The sequence below is a fragment of the Chelonia mydas genome, chromosome 1 (genome assembly GCF_015237465.2).
Source record: "Chelonia mydas isolate rCheMyd1 chromosome 1, rCheMyd1.pri.v2, whole genome shotgun sequence".
NCBI lineage: Eukaryota > Metazoa > Chordata > Testudines > Cheloniidae > Chelonia > Chelonia mydas.
Window position 1 is genome coordinate 154,717,278 of NC_057849.1, and position 19,714 is coordinate 154,736,991.

Genomic DNA, 19,714 nt, shown 5'->3' on the forward strand with positions numbered 1-19,714 from the left:
TCAGGCCAAAAAGTTTGCCCGCCCCTGCTTTAAAGCACAGCATTTTAATAATATATATTTTTTGCCTAATAATATTTTGAAAAAAAACTGTTCTTTTCAATAATAGATCAAATAATTTTTCCATTTATAAAAGGACATTGCATAGAAATATATCACCCTCCCCCACCCCACATACACATAACCCTTTAGATATATTTCTGTGCAATGTCCTTTTTTCGGTTGTATATACATAAGTATATACCAGTGGTTCTCAACCAGGGTTCCGGGGCCCCCTGGAGGGCCATGAGCAGGTTTCAGGGGGTCCCCAAGCAGGCCAGCGTTAGACTCGCTGAGGCCTGGGGCAGAAAGTCAAAGCCCCACCGCATGGGGCTGAAGCCTGGGGCCCTGAGCCCTGCCACCCAGGGCTGAAGCCAAAGCCTGAGCAACTTAGCTTCACGGGGCCCCCTGTGGCATGGGGCCCAAGGCAACTGCCCTGCTTGCTACTCCCTAACACCAGCCCTGGCTTTCATATGCAGACAAACAGTAGTTTTGGCACAGGTGGGCCATGGAGTTTTTAATAGCATGGAGGTGGGGTGGGGGTCAGAAAGAAAGAGGTTGAGAACCCCTGTTTTATACTATTCTTAATTTACACAAAACATATAAAACCAGTATTCAAAAGAACTACTGGGACACTTGGTTGTAGAACATTTGGAAAGTTACTATTATAGGAGTTTTTAATAAAAAAAAGAAAATTCCTATCTTTGTACATTTCTTAACAACTGTGAAAGAAAGCAAAATAAAGAGCAATATGTCAGTTTTTCTTGTGTGTGTCATACCTGCTACTGTTGCCATAGTTACATTTCCCTGCTGCAATGCTGATGCAGGCACCATAATCCCTTGGGGACTGAGTGTGCCTGCAATGGCACTTTGAATTTGCTAGAAAAATAAAATAATTAACTTTAAAAACTAAGTATGCTCATGTAATTTGTAGTTGCAACAAAGCTGGGGCTTTAAAAAGAGGTTCATCTCCAAGAGAAAGACTCCATCACTCAAAGGGCATTACTGCAAACTGACCAGCTTGAAAACATTAGTCATTAAATAATAAATCCATAAAGCAGACATGAAATAACCAAATATATTTGGGGATAAAAAAGATTTTGGATACATAACTAAACCAGAAGTGAAACAACAATTTTCAAAGACACAGAAGATAAAGAGTAGATACAGTGGGTCTCAGGAAGTAAAATTATAAGTGAGTTTGGAGGTTTAATAAATAACTTCATTCCTTCTGCAGCTTTCTGACTTAAAAATGCAATATGCACACAATATCTTAATCTAATTAAACTGTGTACTACAGTTATGTAATTTAAATTATGTTGGTAAACCCTGATCCTGCAAATATTTGTACATATTCTTAACTCTGCCTGTGAATAGTTCCATTGACTTCAAAGGAAACACGTGTAAAAGTTAAACAAATGTGCGTCTACAGCATTGAGAGCTAGTAGCCATGCCACCAAAAATTGTTTTAAGTAATCTCTATCTAATTTCAAACTTTCCTCTCCATGCTTCAAGGTACCAAAAGCAAAAAGTGAGTTTTAAAAACTGAAATTTAAACCATTAGGAATATTCATAGTGCATAAAATTAAACATGCACATAAGTCATTACAGGATCGGCACCCTAGACTGAAGCACTACTAGGTAGTATGACATCATTGTCCACACTCAAGGAAATAGTGTTGCCAACTTTCTAATCACACAAAACCGAACACCCTAGCCCCACCCACTACATTCCCCCTCCCTCAGTGGCTCACTCTCCCCAACCCTCCCTCACTTTCACTGGGCTGGGGCAGGGGGTTGGGGTTCAGGAGGGGGTGAGGGCTCTAACTGGGGGTGCGGGCTCCAGGGTGGGGCCAGAAATGAGGGGTTCAAGGTGTGAGAGGGGCTCTGGGCTAGGGCAGGGAGTTGGGGTGCAGGCTCCGGCTGTGAGTGGGCTCCAGGCTGCGGCCAAGGGATTTGGAATGTGGGATGGGGCTGCGGGTTGAGGCAGGGGGTTGGGGTGGAGGAGGGGGTGAGGGCTCTGGGGCGGAGGCGGGGATGAGGGGGTTCACGGTGTGGGAGGGGGCTCTGGGCTGGGAGTGAGGGGTTTGGAGTGCAGGAGGGGGCTCTGGGTTAAGGCAGGGGGTTGGGGCACCGGAGGGGGTGAGGGCTCTGGCTGGGAGTGCAGGCTCTGGGGTGGGACCGGGGATGAGGAGTCGAGGGTGTGGGCAGGGGCTCTCGGCTGGGGCAAGGGGTTGGGGGGCAGGAGGTGGTATGGGCTCTGGGCTGGGGGTACAGGCTCTGAGGTGGGGCTGGGGATGAGGGGTTTAGGGCATAGGAGGTTTGGGGTGCAGGGCTGGGGCAGAAGGCTGGGACTCAGGGTTGGAGCACAGGCTTACCTCAGGAGGCTCTGGTCAGCAGCTCAGCGAGGCTAAGGCAGGCTGTCACCCGCAAGCACCGCCCCCCCAGCTCTCACTGGCTGGGAACAATGGGCGGGGGAAACGTATGGAGCCCCGTGGCCTCCCGCCTAGGAGCTGGACCTACTGACCGCTTCTGGGGTGCAGTGCGGTGCCAGGACAGGTAGGGACGAGCCTGCCTTAGCCCCCCCCAGCACCGTCGACTGGACTTTTAATGGCCCAGTTGGCGGTGCTGATTGGAGCCACCACGGTTCCTTTTCGACTGGATGTTCCAAAAAGGGTAATAAAGCAATCATTACCCCTCCGATTACTTTATAAAATAGATTAGGTATTGTAATCAGATATTTCAACAACCTAGCAAATACAGTGCACATGTATAAGAATATGTACAGCTGTTGATATTACAAGGTAGACAGAACAGACACACGTGACACATCTCTAAAATATTATGACTAAAAAACAACAAGTAACCTTTGTCCACTCTAAAATGTTTGGATCAACTTATATGTTCAGTTTATACACATACACAGAGCCAAACCATCTTTAGTGAGGCAGATAAACTGGACAGCGGGGTCAAAGCTAAGAAGACATTGCCAAAGAGATACAATGCATAGTATGACAACTTTTTCTTGTGTCCATTCTCCTTCCTAACATCTGTTGTCATCAAGGCAGCAACTCCAGCAAATCCAAGGGTTTTTTTTAATTTTATTTTATTTTTGAAGTTGCTGGACTGAGGTAAGAAGTAAAAGGAATGCAAGAAAACTAATTATGGCATGTCTCTAAGTGTTGACACTTTTCAATAAACTTGTCCACTGTTCAGCTCCTCAAAAGAGGGTTGCTAACCTTAATAAAAACACAGTTACAAAGAACAAGCTAAGCAGCGTATAAGTGGAATTCTTACAAAGTGTAGCAAAAACGTATTATAAATTTCACAGTATTTCTAAGCAAAAGCCCATTTAAACGAGCGTAAAATGTACCTGTGATGGTACAGGTGAGTAAGGACTTCCAGGTTCTCCACTTAGTAGAGTTTCACTGTTCATTTTAGTTTTCAGACAGGCAATGTAACGACTACAGAAATCCTTGCAGAGTTCATTAACCTTTTCTAGCTCAAGCAGATGAATACGTAGCACCTGGATTGCCTTTACCATCTAGAGAGAAAGATGGAAAAAAGACTTAGAAACAAGGCAAGAAAACACTATTACTTTCATGAATAATTAATTTAGGGCAAACTTTAAATACATGTAAGAATATACTATTTCAATTACCAGAACACAGAATTACTGATGCAGAAGGCTGCTCACAATACTCTTTCCCAGGTTGTATTATACTGGAATGTGAAAGGCATGTGTTTAGAACAAAATCCTGTGTTGCTCCACTGCTTAGGTAAACTGTCAAACAAGACAGAACAAACACAAATACAGCATAGGATTTTTCTTGTCTTGGCCACAGTCTATATTACTGTACAATTTTTAAAAAATGGTTGGGGCAGGTGTGGTGAACAATAGTACTCTGAGCTATACTCAGAAGAATGGATTCAATTCTTCAATCCCATTCCCTCACTCCCTGGGCCAGGAGAAACCATAAGTGGTATAGTAGCCCCGCTGGGGAGGAATGCTACCCATTACTCGGCAACCCATGTGGCCAACTAATGCTGCCCTATTACCTGAAAGGACATTGGCAGCAACATAAGGCCTCAAGAACAGAGCTGTGAAAGTGAAAAAGTGGGAAAGGAACCTTCAGTTCTTAGACAAGAATAGAGCCTGTCAGCAAATAAACAAATAAATAAAAATGAGCATTCATGCCGTCCTTTGAATATAAACATATTTGTAATCATATGCTTTAAAATACAGTTCTATTCCAAAGCAAGACTACATAAAACTGACATCTTACTCAACAGATCTGCTCTGATGTGTATTCAGCCATATCTGCTGACTTTAGTAACAAAAAAGCATTGTTTTTCTGCTTTTTATGCCAGTTTGCAGAGCTAACACATGTAAGAAAGAATCCACAGCTCAGCTCACCCTATTTCATCTTGTGCATCAACAGGATTGCTCACGAAACTCCAATCCGTTACCTTCAGTGAGTTTGTACTGGGATAAGAGGGTTGCACTGGTGTCACTCAGGGGATAATTTGAAGACAATGGGAATGCATGTGTAATCTTATCTGGCCTACAGAACTTTATTACTTACAATGTATAAAATATGTTTTTTCCCTTGCCTGCCACTGGATTTTTTTTTGTATCACCCAGAAGCCTTAGACAAGTTGAATTGTTATCTGGGCAAATAAAAGCATCAGACTTCCTGTTCATCAAACAAGGACATTCGGAGAGCCAGAATGACATCAGACACAGCAGCATAGACCATAGTCAGAGGACAGAGTGGATGGAGGAGACTGGTGAAAGGGGAGCAGAAAGACCTAAGTTGCCTCAGGGACAGAGAGGAGCAGCAACACTGAGCTACCAGTGAGAGTGGACAGGAGGAGATGCTGGGCAGAGGGATGGGCTTAGATGCTGTCAGCAAGATATGCAATGCTTTGGGAAAAGGGGCTGATACAAGGGAAAAAGCACACTACTGAGCATATCTGAGGATAATGTGTTGGATATAAGTGCTCTGATCAGAGGTCTGTGCTGCAGTCAGGTAGTTCAAAGACAGTCAGGTATCTTTCCCAAAAAGGGAAGCAATGGTTTAACTTCTCAGCCAAGCCAAAGTAGGCTGTGTATTATTATTTATACTGTAGCAGCACTAGAGGTCTCAACCAGAGATCAAGACACCATTGTGCTAAGCAGTATATGTACCTAACAAAGTCTGCCCCTGACCCCATAAAGCTTATAGCTGACTCAAACGAACTAAAAATTGAATTACTTGCTGCTGCTAAACACAATTTGATTGTATTTAGAATGGAGATGATCTCTCTTTAATACTCTGTTGCAGCCTTCAAACTGCAAATTGGCTCCTTTAAGGACAGGTAGTCTGATTTTTCGCAGCAATCCTTGATTTACACACTAAATACTTAAGAATCATTTGTGTAAAGACTATCTACACACGTAATTTTAAACAAATCTGAAAAGTGTCTGGAAGACATTGAACAACACTGCTGGGTTTTGGGGTAAAAAACCATCATCAGCAGAGCGCAATATTGGAGGCCCTGAGTCAAGTAAGAATAAAGATCATGACACATAAGGAAAATGGGGTACTTAGAGTTAAATGCAATTTCCAGAATTAATTAAAAGCTACTATTGATATATTTCATGTCAGAAAGATTAAATGTTCTGTGTAATTTGCAGAAAGCATGAGATCTTCTTGTAAATGGGTGAAAAACCTTTAGAACTGATTTGCTACACATACATGATCTCTCTGCTGCTCATGCAAAATACACCAAAGCAGAAAACAAGTTGCTTTGTCCTCAACGAGAACCTGTTACTATATAATTTTCTGTAAAGTGTTAAATAAGGAGATCCAACAATTTGTCACCTTGTTTAACACTCTTTACAATCACTAAACAAGATTTTAGTTCTAGAGATTCTGAGATTGAGATTTTGTAATTTGAAGGCCAAAAGTGGCCTTAATCCTAGATGAGAGGTGGGCAAACTATTGCCTGGGGGCTGCATCTGGCCCTTCAAACATTTTAATCCGGCCCTCAAGCTACTCGCGGGGAGCAGGGTCCAGGGCTTGCCCCGCTCTGCATGTGATGTGGCTAAGCGCAGCTCCCGGAAGCAGCAGCATGTCTCCACTCCAGCTCCTATGCGTAGGGGTAGTCAGGGGGCTCCACACGCTGCCCCGGCCAAAGCACTGCCCCTGCAGCTCCCATTGGCCAAGAACTGCGGCTGATGGGAGCTGCAGGGGCGGTGTCTGCGGACAGGGCAGCACGCAGACCCGCCTGGCTGCGCCTCTGCGTAGGAACTCGAGGGGGGACATGCCGCTGCTTCCAGGAGCTGCTTTAGGTAAGTGCCACCCAGAGCCTGCGTCCCTAACCCCTCCAACGTCCCAACCCCCTGCCCCAGCCCTGATCCCCCTTCCGCCCGCCGAATCCCTCCTACTCCCCAGAGCCCACACCCACAGCTGAAGCCCTCACCCCCTCCCACACCTCAACCCCCAATTTCGTGAGCATTCATGGCCCGCCATACAATTTCCATACCCAGGCTAAAAGTTTGCCCATGCCGGTCCTAGATCAAATCATATTAATAACTATGGCGTGGAAGACTTTACAAATGCAAAATTTCTTCAGGAAGTGCCTCAGAAATATATACAGATAGCTAGCTTTGTTACTGTGCTTGCTGATGAATCAACTGACAGGTAAGTAACGGAGCAAGAGATAGTGAAATCCGATTTGTGCATGATGACAAATCTTGTACTCTTTACTGATACCGAAGACTTGGAATCTGGGATAGCTAGTGGTACTACTCGGAATAAAAACAGCGTCAGGAATTGTAAACGTCATGGCAGAATAGCTACAACGAAAACCAAATGGCCTTTCAAGATGGATTGTACAGTAGTGAATACAGGATGTTAAAGTAGTGTGCAAGCCAAATATAGGTACAATTCTCCTTGGCTGGTTGTTGCATCATCCAAAACACTGAGCTGCTATTCTGGATTTCAAAAAAGATTCTCCTTATTCTATATAAAGTTTGGATTTCTTCTGTAAAACATAAAAGTCTCAAAAGATGACAGCAGTTTCAAGCAGTGCACTATTGTGGATGTATTCACCATGTACATTGATTTGCTTGCCCGGCCAGAGCACTGAAGCCAAATGATCATTTTTGATCACTAACAGTCACCCATTTGCTACATATTGCAGAAACTAAGTTAAGGGAATCTTAAGGAGATCAAGACAGGCAAATTTGTGCGCACATTGTTTTCCATGATGGATGGAGCCTACATGATGCCTGAAGTTTTTCCTACTCTTCAAGGAGAGGATCTTTTCTTGTATGAAGTTTTAGCAAATCTAAAAAGTGGTATGTCGGAACTTACAGCAATGAAAGGCAGTCCTAGCCCTTTGGTTCAAAACCTGTAGGGATGACAAAATGCTTCTGAGTCTTTAAAAGAAGAGCTGCAGAAAAATCAGAACCATGTGCTCAAAGTGTTATTTTAAATATAAATGCACATTCACTGGGTTTCAATATCTTGACTACACAGAGTCCTAGTGATAAAAAAGATAAAAAAGCACCGAGCCATTACGAAAGTATACAATAGATAATCTTCTAGACCAGGGGTCGGCAATCTATGGCACGCATGCCAAAGACGGCACATGAGCCGATTTTTAATGGCACGCTGCTGCCTGCCGGGTCCCAGCCGCTGGCCCCACTCCGCTCGCTGCCGAAACCAGGCCAGCAGCGGGCTGAGCGGGGCCGGCGGCCAGGACCCCGGCAGGCAGCAGTGTACCATTAAAAATCCTGCCCGCCCCAGCCCACTCCTCTCCGCTCCCCGCCGCGGGGACAGGGTGAAGAAGCTTGGTCCTGCCACCTGCTCCTGCAGGGCAGGCAAGCTCCCGCCTCCCTCGCCTCTTCCCCCAGCATGCTGGGTTCCTGCCCCTCCTCCTCTCCCTCCCTGCCGCCGATCAGCTGATGGCCCTTGCGAGGGAGGGGGAGAAGCGGAGCCACAGCTTGCTCACTGCTCCGGGGAGGAGGCGAAGAAGAAGTGGGACGGGGCCCTGGGGAAGGGGGGTGGAATCAGGGCATATCCCCTCCAGCCCCCTGCCGTGAGCCACTTTGGGCAGGGGGCTGGGAGCACCCCCATGACCCTAGCCCACACCCCAAGCCCTCTGCCCTGATCCCTACACCCCACCACACACACCCCAGCCCTCTGCCCTGACCCCTGCACCCCACCACACACACCCCAGCCCTCTGCCCTGACCCCTGCACCCCCCACTTTCCCACCCCCACCCTGAGCACCAAATGGGAGCTCCTGCACACCCCCCCCCCACATTCCCACCTGCGCCCCTCGCACCAAATTGGAGCTGCCCAGGTAAGCACTCCACACCCAAACCTCCTGCCCCAACCCTGAGCCCCCTCCCTCATTCTAGCTCCTGGCCAGACCCTAAACCCCAACCCCCAGCCTGCTCCTTCACCCCCAGCTCTGTGCTCAGTGCACTCTCACCCTCAGCTCAGTGCAGAGAGAGAGAGGAAGAGAATGGGCTAGAACCAGGGAGAAGGTAGGTGCCCACCGGCAGCCGGGACCCTGGCTGGCAGAACCCCAGACTGGCAGCGGGCTGAGTGGCAGTGGGCTGAGCCGCTCAGCCCACTGCCGGTCTGGGGTCCTCGCCGCCGGCCCCGCTCAGCCCGCTGCCGGCCTAGGTGAACGGAATCCCAGGCTGGCAGGGGGCTGAGCGGGCCGGTGGCATAAGATCAGCATTTTAATTTAAAATGAAGCTTCTTAAAATGTTTTGAAAACCTTGTTTACTTTACATACAACAATAGGTTTAGTTATATAATATACAGACTTATAGAAAGAGACCTTCTAAAAAATGTTAAAATGTATTACTGGCACGCGAAACCTTAAAATTAAAGTGAATAAATGAAGACTCGGCATACCACTTCTGAAAGGGTGCCGACCCCTGTTCTAGACCAATGCAGTCCTCCAGCGGTTGCCTTTCAAATTGTGTTTAAATACCACCAAATCCCAAATAAATGATCATGAACATGCATATTTAACAAAATGTTTAACCAGCAGGTCACCTACTTTTAGGGGTATATTGTTCTTGGTGGAAATATTGTTAAATAATTGTCCTGTAATGCCGCAGTGGTAGAACATGGGTTTTACACAAAGAACTTAAAAGCAAAAACTACGAAGTGGCAAAGCAAGACTTGATGTAGGTACAAGTAAACAGCCTAAATATAAACTTTTTTTAGCCTCATCAAACTATTCTCTATGCAGAGATGGGCAAACTACGGCCCGTGGGACCATCCTGCCCAGCCCTTGAGCTCCAGGCCGGGGAGGCTAGCCCCCAGCCCCTCCCCTGCTGTTCCCCGTCCTCGGCAGCCTCAGCTCGCCCTGCTGCCAGCATTCTGGGCGGCGGGGCTGCGAGCTCCTGCTGGGCAGTGTGGCAGGCTCTGGCCGGAAGGCGCGGGTGGCAGTCCTGCTGCTCTGAACGGCATGGTAAGGGGGCAGGGAGCAGGGGTATTGAATAAGGGGCAGGGAGTCCTGGGGGGCAGTCAGGGGACTGGGAAGAGGGGGCGGTTGGATGGGGCGGAGGTTCTGGGGGCGAGCGTGGTCAGGGGATGGGGAACGGGCTGGAGGTTGGATAGGCGTGGGAGTCCCAGGGGGCCTGTCAGGGGGCGGGGGTGCAGATAGGGGTCCGGGCAGTCAGGAGACAGGGAGCGGGGGGGGGGGGGGGGCGGCGGGAGGGGGAACGATTAGGGGCAGGAGGTCCCGAGAGGGGGGCGGTCAGGGGACAAGGAGCAGGGGTGTGTGTGTGGATAGGTCGGGTGTTCTGAGGGGGGCAGGGACCAGGCTGTTTGGGGAGGCACAGGCTTCCCTACCCAGCCCTCCATACAGTTTTGTAACCCCGATGGGGCCCTCGGGCCAAAAAGTTTGCTCACCACTGTTCTAATGGCTTGAAGAAGGACCAAGAACAAAACACTTTCATGGACAAAGTCACAATGAGCATACAACAGTAGGTAGCATACTGGAGGGCTTGACTAATGCTAGTCTATAGGATCAGACGGACAGTACTCATAGTATTACCTGGGTATCAAAACTTTTACTTGTTTGAAATAAGTTACCTTGCCTCAGTTCTGACCCTACGTCTCAGATTAATGGTGATACTGTAATTAACATTAAAACAAGGACAAAACTAACATAAGATCAAGTGAGAGCTAGACACACTAAAAACAAGAGAATAAAAATAAAATTCTAGCAGAACAGTCTAACACAGAACAAACAGACCATAGAGAAACGCTTCCAGACAATCACAGCAAAAATAATATTTCATTTTAATTCGCTTGAGAGAAAGAGACCACAGCCTGTAAATTTGGATGACAACATTTTCGCATGTAACAAGTACATCAGCAGTCTTAGCTTCCTGTGGACAAAGCATTAGAATTCTTTTCCCCCAGCATGACTTGACTATTACTTGCCACCTAACTATGGGTGTCAATGGCCATCTGATATTGTCTTTCCAGTTGCAGAAACAAATCTGGAACATCCACTAATGGTTAAATCCAGTAAGTAGAATAATTTGTCCATAGGTGCCAGATAGTAAAAACTACACTGATATTGTTTTAAACAAAGCCAGGAACATACTACAAAACAGGGAACAGAACTAGAGGAATGGCTATGCCAGACAGATCCTTTGTCCGTTTACTTCAGTCTCCTTTCAGTGAAAGTGGCCGGCACCAGATAGTTCAGAGGAAGTTGAAAGAAACCTTATAGCAGGACAGTTACAAAATAAACTGCCCATGGAAGAAGTTTCCTTCAGATTCTCCACCATCTCATCAGATATCTTATCAGATTGGCTTATGCACTAAAAAATGAGGGTTTATTGTTCTTCTAAAAAACTGTATCTGTTGCAACTGTACTGAATCTAAACCAAAGTCCATTAAAGTCAATGGAAAGACTCCCACTGACTTCAATGAGAGTCATATCAGGCATATTATCACTAAAAAATGTCTAATCCTTTGATGTCTATTAAGTTTGGCTTCAATGACAATGAATTTCACGTGTTGTGTGAAAACTATTTTTTAAAATCGGCCTTAAACGTGTTGCCTTTAAATTGCACTGAAAATCCCTTGCTCTGGTATTATGAGAAAGAGTAAACAGGAGTGCGCAGATTTTTCTATATATTATTCATTATTTTGTCCACCTTTACCATGACCATTTTATTTGTCTCAAGATCACTTTTCCTGTGGAAAGTCTCTCCTTGCCTTTAAATAATACCATAAATCTGATGAAGGTAACAGACAGCTCTGAGTTTCGAAACTACTTCTCATATGATAAATAACTGCTTGGATTAGCAACACCACCTCCATATGTCCCCCACAGGAATATATTGGGAAATACAGTCAGACACACTACTCGCAGAAGGCCAGCTCAATACCTTGGGGTCAGCAGACGCATCAAAGATTATGTTCCAAAAGAATGCACATACGCCTGAGTGTTGCCTTTGAAAATTGTTAGTGTGCACTTCTGAGTAATGCAACCAACCATTAGTTAGATAATTCTAACTAATCTTTAACTCTCTGGAGCAATTCAAATCAGTGTAAAAATAAATTGATAATGTTAAACTGCTAATTTGTTAAGTCTTCTTTTTAAATGTTGCCAGATAGCTTTTCACTACTCTGGGCGATTTGAGCTACTCGAAATACTCTGCTTGGTAATATTTGTAACAGAATTCGCAAAACATACTGCTAACAAGTCTCACTGGTAAGCCCCTGTGGCATTCTTAGTACTGACCCAATAAAGAAATCTCATTACCTAATGCTAACAATGGTTGTACCATTACATTACACTGCATCTAGGATGAAAAAAATACAAGTCCTAATGTGTATCTTCTCTCGGATAGATTACTTCAGAGTCATTCACTGGGGTCTGATCCAAAGTCCACTGAAATCAATGTCAGTCTTTCCATTGATTTCAATGGTCTTTGTACGAGACGATGTTCGGAGTGGCACCCTTTAGGATACTATGCCAACTGGTTCAATTGGGTGCAGCATGGAGGAACTGAATCCTCTCAATTCAAATAATCAGACAGTGCTGAAAATTTAATTTAGATGTCACCCTCAACTACAGGTGCACTAAGGTAGTCCTTAGAGATATTTCAAGTAAATTCTGCTGGAGTTTCGCATGCTGAAATCTTTTGCATAGCATTAATGCAGAAATGCATCAACTCACTTAAGTGAGTAGCCCTCATAGTATCAAAGTAATAGGAAGTCATCAAAATGACTAAAATTTACTAAAAATTGCTGAAGGTAATCACTGTGCTTTAAGGTTCTGCAACCCAATACAGCTCACAATCCACTCCCATTTTAGCCAAATGGCTTCATTCCCAAAAGATCTGTGCCATGTGGGCAAAGCACTCTTTAGAGGCTATGCACACTTTATCAACCCCTTCCTTGGGAGTATCTCAGCCAGTTTAGGTGTATGAGCCACGTGAATCACCTGTAGGGTGCTGTTACTGATCCATGGGAGACTCCCAGACCATCCTTTATGACTGCTCAGAATGTCCTGCAATTAGTGGATTAGTCTCTGTGCTGCCCTTGAGCCATGTGGGTTTGCCGAGAACCATTGTCACAGTATCCCAACTATTGTGGAGCTACTGTTCCCTCAGAACAGTCCTTGAAGCAACACTGAGTAAGTCATAAGAACATAAGAATGGCCATACTGGGTCAGACCAAAGGTCCATCTAGCCCAGTATCTTGTCTTCCGACAGTGGCCAATGCCAGGTGCCCCAGAGGGGATGAACAGAACAGGTAATCATCAAGTGATTCATCCCCTGTTGCCAATTCCCAGCTTCTGGCAAACCGAGGCTAGGGACACCATCCCTGCCCATCCTGGCTAATAACCATTGATGGAGGTTTTGAACCCTGTTATAGTCTTGGCCTTCACAACATCCTCTTGCAAGGAGTTCCACAGGTTGACTGTGCATTGTGTGAAGAAATACTTCCTTTTGTTTGTTTTAAACCTGCTGTCCATTAAGTCTAAATTCTGAAAGCTGTTTCCCCCTCTCCAGACACAAAAAGTAAAAAGAAAGCTCTTTCATCTTGGCCAAGCTCATTGCTCTTCTTCTGTTGGTACCGAAATACGTGGTTTCTTTTAAATCAATACTGAAACGCATGGCTCTTCCTAATTCAGCTCTTGTTCCACGATGAGCCAACCAGACACAGGGTTCTTATGTCAACCCTCCTTGAATTATTAGTGCTCCCACAACAAGGGAGGCTTGCAACTGGTTGCAATGGCAGCCTTTCCTCCCTTATAACTTTTAAAAATATATATTTATAAATCCAGGTGGAATGGGCAGGAACCTTCATTACAAGGTTGATTTCTCCTCCTCCTTCCCCCTGCCCCCCAGCTTCTCTTCTTCTGTCTTTGGCCCCAGCTCATCCTGGCAAAGAATGCAGGCACCAACAGGGACTGTTATCAGGACAGCCCAGAGAGACTCAGAGTGGGCCAGACAACTGCAAGGCTCCCTTCCTTCCAGTCCAGTCCCCACTGCATTGCCTCAGTTCTGACCCTCTGTCTCAGATTAGTAGTGATACTGTAATTAACGTTAAAGCAAGGACAAAACTAACATAAGATCAAGTGAGAGCTAGACACACTAAAAACAAGAGAATAAAAATAAAAATCTAGCAGAATAGTTCAACACAGAACAAACAGATCATAGAGAAAAGCTTCCAGACTGGAAGGAAGGGAGCCTTGTGGTTGTCTGGCCCACTCTGAGTCTCTCTGGGCTGTCCTGATAACAGTCCCTGTTGGTGCCTGCATTCTTTGCCAGGATGAGCTGGGGCCAAAGACAGAAGAGAAGCTGGGGGGCGGGGGGAAGGAGGAGGAGAAATCAACCTTGTAATGAAGGTTCCTGCCCATTCCACCTTGATTTTTATATATATAATTTAAAAGTTATAAGGGAGGAAAGGCTGCCATTGCAACCAGTTGCAAGCCTCCCTTGTTGTGGGAGCACTAATAATTCAAGGAGGGTTGACATAAGTACCCTGTGTCTGGTTGGCTCCTGGGGAGTAACTCTTCTGCTCATTTCTTTGGTGCCCCTGACTGACTGGACTGTATATTGACGTGTGAGAAATCCAGAATGTCCAATAATACCAACAGGTGGGGGAAGAGGTTACACTGGTCAGAGGTGTCATTTCTTAATTATCTCATAGTGGAAAGCTCCCAAATAGGGGAGGAGTATGACGAACACATATACCATTGAGAACCTATCTAAGGTATTTGGAGTAAGACATAAACAAGGTCAAACGATCTAGGGGCAAATGAGCTTTAAAGATTTCGATTATTCCTCTTGAAAGAAACCAGGAACGGGGGACAAAGGAAAACAGCGTCTTTGTTAATATTCAAAAAGTTAAAAATATCGTGAGGCAGTATCATCTGATCTACCTCATGCAGAATAAAATGACTTTCATTTTTACTTATTTTGATGACAGAATCTAAGGCAGATTAATAGAAGTCTGGAAGAAAAAAACCCCACAGGAAATGTTAAGATGCCAGTCAAAAGCTGTGGCCGATATAGAAGCAGCAGCAGTCAGGCACTCCATTGCTGTCAGTCGTGAAAGAACTGACAGAGGCCCTACAGGCTAATAAACTGGCAGAAGTGAGGGAAGAAAAGAGCTGTCCCTCAATTCTAAGACTATAAGAATTCCTGCCAGTCAATATACTAGGATCATGGACTTATAAATGACACTCTAACACCAATGGTCTGTTTAGGGAATTCTGCTTACAGTTCTGTCATGTTAGCAAGCAGAGTCACAAGAGCACGTACCATGTCACTCATGACATCAGAGATGACTGAATCTGAAATAATGGCTGAAATCTCTCTCAGAAAGAAATCTTTATGGCTATTTAAAACCATTAAATGTATTTCCCCCCTCGACAATGAACCTCATATTTAAACAAGATATTTTAATTGAAAACAATCTTTGAAGGTGTGAAATGTCTGCAGCGGGGCTCTTTCCTTTTCAAGAGGAATCTAAAATGGTGACAGCAATATGGTGGGTCTTACAGAATATCAGTAAACCTGCAGTGTTTTCCATTGGCTCGGCTACACTTTTCATATGGTGGGAGAGAACATATCATTATAGCCATTAACATAGCAGTTATTCTTATTACCAATACTTATGATAATATAGTGGTATGAGTACTTCACAAGGCTTCACTGGGTCATTAACATTCCAGTTAAAATGAACAAACACCACGTGCCCCTGCTGCTTGCAGCTTTCAAAAAGCCGGTGGAAGGACCTGGTTTATTTTCTCTCTTCCACATTCTGTTCATTATTTTGGTCTATGGTGGCAAAAGCCACTCTACTACAGGATTTAGCCACAGAACCGTTATAGGATACAAACACATTTCTTCTTCTTTCTGTCTGGGCAAATTATTTCACAATGTCAATGACCTTTTCTTATGCAAGTTACATCAAACCTTGCTTCTCTGTTAGAGAGATACAAAAGCCTCATGGCTGAAACACTAGACAGGGACTCAGGAGTTCTGAATTCTCTTCCTAGTTGGGACTTTGGACAAACCACTGAATCTCTGTGCTTCAGTTCCCCATCTGCAAAGTGGGGATAGTGAGATCTCTTCACCTCATATAGGTGTTGATTATGCATTAATGACTCTAAGGTACTCAGACTACAGAGGAGTGCCATTGAAAGGCCTATAAATATAATGTAAATATTTCACTAACTCCTTAACTATGTCTCCATCTTTCTTGAACACAAACTGGGTTTTCCAGTCTAACTCTGTTCAGTTAGAAGTCACCAAAACAAACTTTCTACTTGACAATGGAAATATCCTAAGCTATCTATCTCCCTTTCATTCAAGTCTAGTCATGAGTCGCCCTCCACCATGAGCTCCTCTCTGCACCTCAAATGTATATAAGCTGCAAGTAAGCCTACTGTAACCTTTTCAGTACAGCACATCGTCTTCCTTCCACTCCAAGTAGCTTAATTTAAATATGTATTAAGCTCTTTCAATGTTTCCTTATACTTCACTCCCTCCAGTCCCCTGATAGTTTCCAATGATCCTTTCTGAATTCCTTCCAGTTTGTCAATACCTTTCTGGTCTTGTACCCAGAAAGAAACCCAGTATTTCAACCACAGTCACACAAGTGCCATATAGATAAGAACTATTACCTACCTCCCTGCTCCATGATATCATGTCTTTCTATATGTATTGACTTGTGTCTCCCACCTTTCCCTTCCCCCAAGTTATTAACTGCATGTTTTTAATCTTTCTAAGTCCCTTTCTATTACAACATTCTTCTGCCCTGACTTGTTTCCCCAATTTCATTAAATTCATAAATGAAACGTGTTTACTGACTCTTCAAGACCGCTAAAAATGTTACCATCAGCCTTTGTGGGCATCCCAATAGACACCTTCCCCAATTCAATCTATTGCCATTTATCATTAATCTTTGTTTACAGTCTTTTAATCTATAAAATATATTTATGCACACACTTTTAGAAAAGTAAGGATATGAAACTCTCTTTTCTCCAAAGATACATAATAGATCCCTATTCTGAGTCTCTAAAGCTCCAAGACTGTGTTTGTAAAAACACAGAACTTGCAACCATGTAGGAATAATATAAATATGCTGTAACAGAGTGCAAAAACCAAAGTAAAATATATCTTGATCAAAAGACAATACAATAATCTTTTTTGCCTGCTTTCAACAGGTTCAATGAGGTGGACTTCAAGGAATAATACCTTGTAAAAATATGTTTGGAACTCTGTGTGGATGCCATAGATCCCAAGCCAACATTTTTCTGACACTCATCGTTAAAACCACCGAAATCATAGCCCTAACAAGAAACAGCAACATAAGATGTACTAAGACAGACTTCTGAGGTTGAATTTATGGAGAAGGGACTTTACTGGGCTTGACATGTGTGCATGAGAAGCTAGCAGGACTCACTGACCTAAGTAGAATACAGAGAAAAGATATTTCACTGTAACATAAAAATAAGGTAGTCAAACATTTTTTGTGTGATGCATGCCAGAAGAGCCACATGGGCCTTTTTGGACCAGACAGTGAGTTCTTTCTGTGTAAGTTGGAATGCTCTTTTGGTAGGCTTCTTCTGAGCAACTGGGACTTCAGAGGTACTGAATCTCTGATCCTCTACCCGCAAGTACTCATGAGCAGCCTAATTTGAAGTTCCTTCTCTCTGCCTCGTCTGAAATGGCAGAATTCCATTTATTGCTACAAAACAGACACAACCTTATAGGACTCTACATTTGAACAGCTTTTTACATAGGCCCAAAATACCAAGCTGAGTATCATTTAGAAATGCTGTCTCAAACTGATTTATCATTCAACACAAACTGTTCTACTTGATTTTTTTTTTTAAAAAAAAGATTTGCTTATATTCCTATTGCATACCATGCCTCAGACTTATTTTTATGTATAAAAGTTAGTGGGCAAATTTTCTAACCTTTCCTCCCTCAGACAATGCAGATGCATCAGGGCAAAGAACACGCAACAGGAAAATCTGACTAGATAAGTTATATAGTGAAGCAAAAATTATCTGATTGCTTTCTGAGAAACTACTCTGTACAGTCGACTGGATTGTAGTGGGTATATGTCTTAACGCATCTCTAAATATAATGTCAACCTCAGCTGTTTTATGAACACATATTGGAAACAACTATTGAAAAATGTGAGGCATGTGGTCAAAATGAAGGATGCAATACATCAGTGGTTCCCAAACTTCAACAACCTGTGAACCCCTTTCATTAAAATGTCAAGTTTCACGAACCCTCTCCTAAAAATGAATATTTCCAGGGATTTTCTCCTTTACCTGAGTGTAAATTACAAAAGCAGTGATCTTGGAAATATAAAATTTGTTTTTATGACATGATTACACACTATTTATTATTAATTATTATGTATAATTACATTATGAAAAAGGCAACATTCTTCCAAGATCTCACTTTCGTAGTTTGTATCATTTTGAATAAGCCTGTTATAAGACAAGGCTCCTATGTTTCATCAAGGAGTATCAGATGTGAAACAGCATGAAGGTATTTAAGAAGCCAACTCAAAGACTTCCTCTTTCACAAGCATTCAGGTCTTGAGCAGTCCAGGCACACAACGCACGTTACAACAAAGCTTAAACTTATTCTTCATAATAATTTTAAAAACAATACTAGTTGCCTATTTAATTTTAAAAAACAGAAAAAAATATCCACCTCCCTTTCTATTTCATATAAGGAGTCTTGAAGTTTAAATATGTGTGATAGATATGCTTGCTTTGATCTGCTTAGCTCTTGGAAGTCCAGGGGCTCCGGGCTGCTGGCCCCGGGCTGCCTAGGGTCCCTAGAGACAGCTCTGTCCACCATTAGGGAATTTTTCCCCCCCCGAAAACTCCCTGTAACATTTCGTGAACCCCCAGGGGTTCATGAACCCCAGTTTGGGAACCACTGCAATAGATGTTTATAGATAAGAAAAAAAAAAAAAAAAGGATAAAAAGATTAAGTTTACAAACTTTTTCTGATCTTTAGTTTCAGAATTCAGTACTTGCAATACTAACAATACACCATTGTAGGATCAAAAGATTTGGGAATCTACCAAAAGCAGCAGTTGAGAGAAGTAATTGGGAATAAGAGGGAGAAGTGTCATTTGCTTCATAAAAATGCTTTATACTTACTAAATTATCAGTTTCTGGATCTTCACAAAAAAAGGGTTTTCCTTCCTTCTCCTGCTTCCTTACAAAATTTTCAATATCTACATCAAAACTAGCAGAGGTAGTGCCTTCTGAGCCCTGTGTAGATTGTTCACATTTTTCAAACAATAGTGCTAACAATGGAAACAGTGGGTGCCTAGGAATAAATAAATAATAAAATCAGGCCTGAATAAATATTTTTTTACTTTATATTTACTACTTTATAATGTTAGGTATCCAAAAAGTAAAAACCTAACCACCACTCATCCAGAAAAGCAATTCTGTAAGTTTTATTAACAGATTATATACAACACAACTGATAATATTAGCCAAAATACATGTGAGGGGTTTTTTTTTGTTTTTGTTTTTTTAAATAAGAGTGAAACTGTATAAGATTTAGACATAACTAAAGCTGTATAATAAAGCAGGACTATGTAATTGGACCTTAATAAGAAGAAATCATAATTGCAGTTATGAAGCTATGAAATGCCATTTTATTAATTGTTATTTAGTAGAAGGTGATGTATTAGTACAATGTGTAATGGATTAACACTGACACAAAGAATGAAACCAGATTTAAATTACAAAAAAACAAGCCTGAGAGCACACATCTGGTCTCCAATATGTGCCCCATTTCAATATAATAAAATCACCTTACAGTTTGGTACAATTGAGAACGGCCTGTATTATGAGAGACTCACTGTGAAATTAGCTAACTTGGCTCAGGTCAGGACTAAGATGATTTTACCATTAACTCACTTTGTCATCTTGGCCAACTCACTTACCCTCCCTCCTATGTGTCATTTTCCCCATGTGTAAACTGGCAATAACAGTGCCTTTGTAAAGCACTTTTGGTATGTCTACACTGCAAAGTGAAGATGTGATTGTAGCATGGCTAGGCATACATATGATAGCTTTAATTTAGCTAGCACAGGTCACAACAGCAGTGTACTCAGAGCAGCACA

General features: G+C 43.2%; 1 protein-coding gene across 40 annotated transcripts in view; it reads right to left on the reverse strand.

Annotated features, from left to right (window-relative positions):
- PKNOX1 (PBX/knotted 1 homeobox 1) overlaps positions 1–19,714 on the reverse strand; it is a 65,099-nt gene that overhangs the window by 13,221 nt on the left and 32,164 nt on the right. For 38 of the 40 annotated variants that reach the window (XM_043538150.1, XM_043538149.1, XM_043538141.1 and 35 more), the window contains 3 exons: positions 18,735–18,906; positions 3,410–3,580; positions 816–915 (listed from right to left, as the gene is read on the reverse strand). In XM_043538150.1, the coding sequence (XP_043394085.1) occupies positions 816–915; positions 3,410–3,580; positions 18,735–18,906 (443 nt within the window). Of the gene's footprint in view, positions 1–815; positions 916–3,409; positions 3,581–3,697; positions 3,760–18,734; positions 18,907–19,714 lie in introns of those variants that run through there. The other 2 variants (XM_037903343.2, XM_043538158.1) reach the window with 2 other exon arrangements.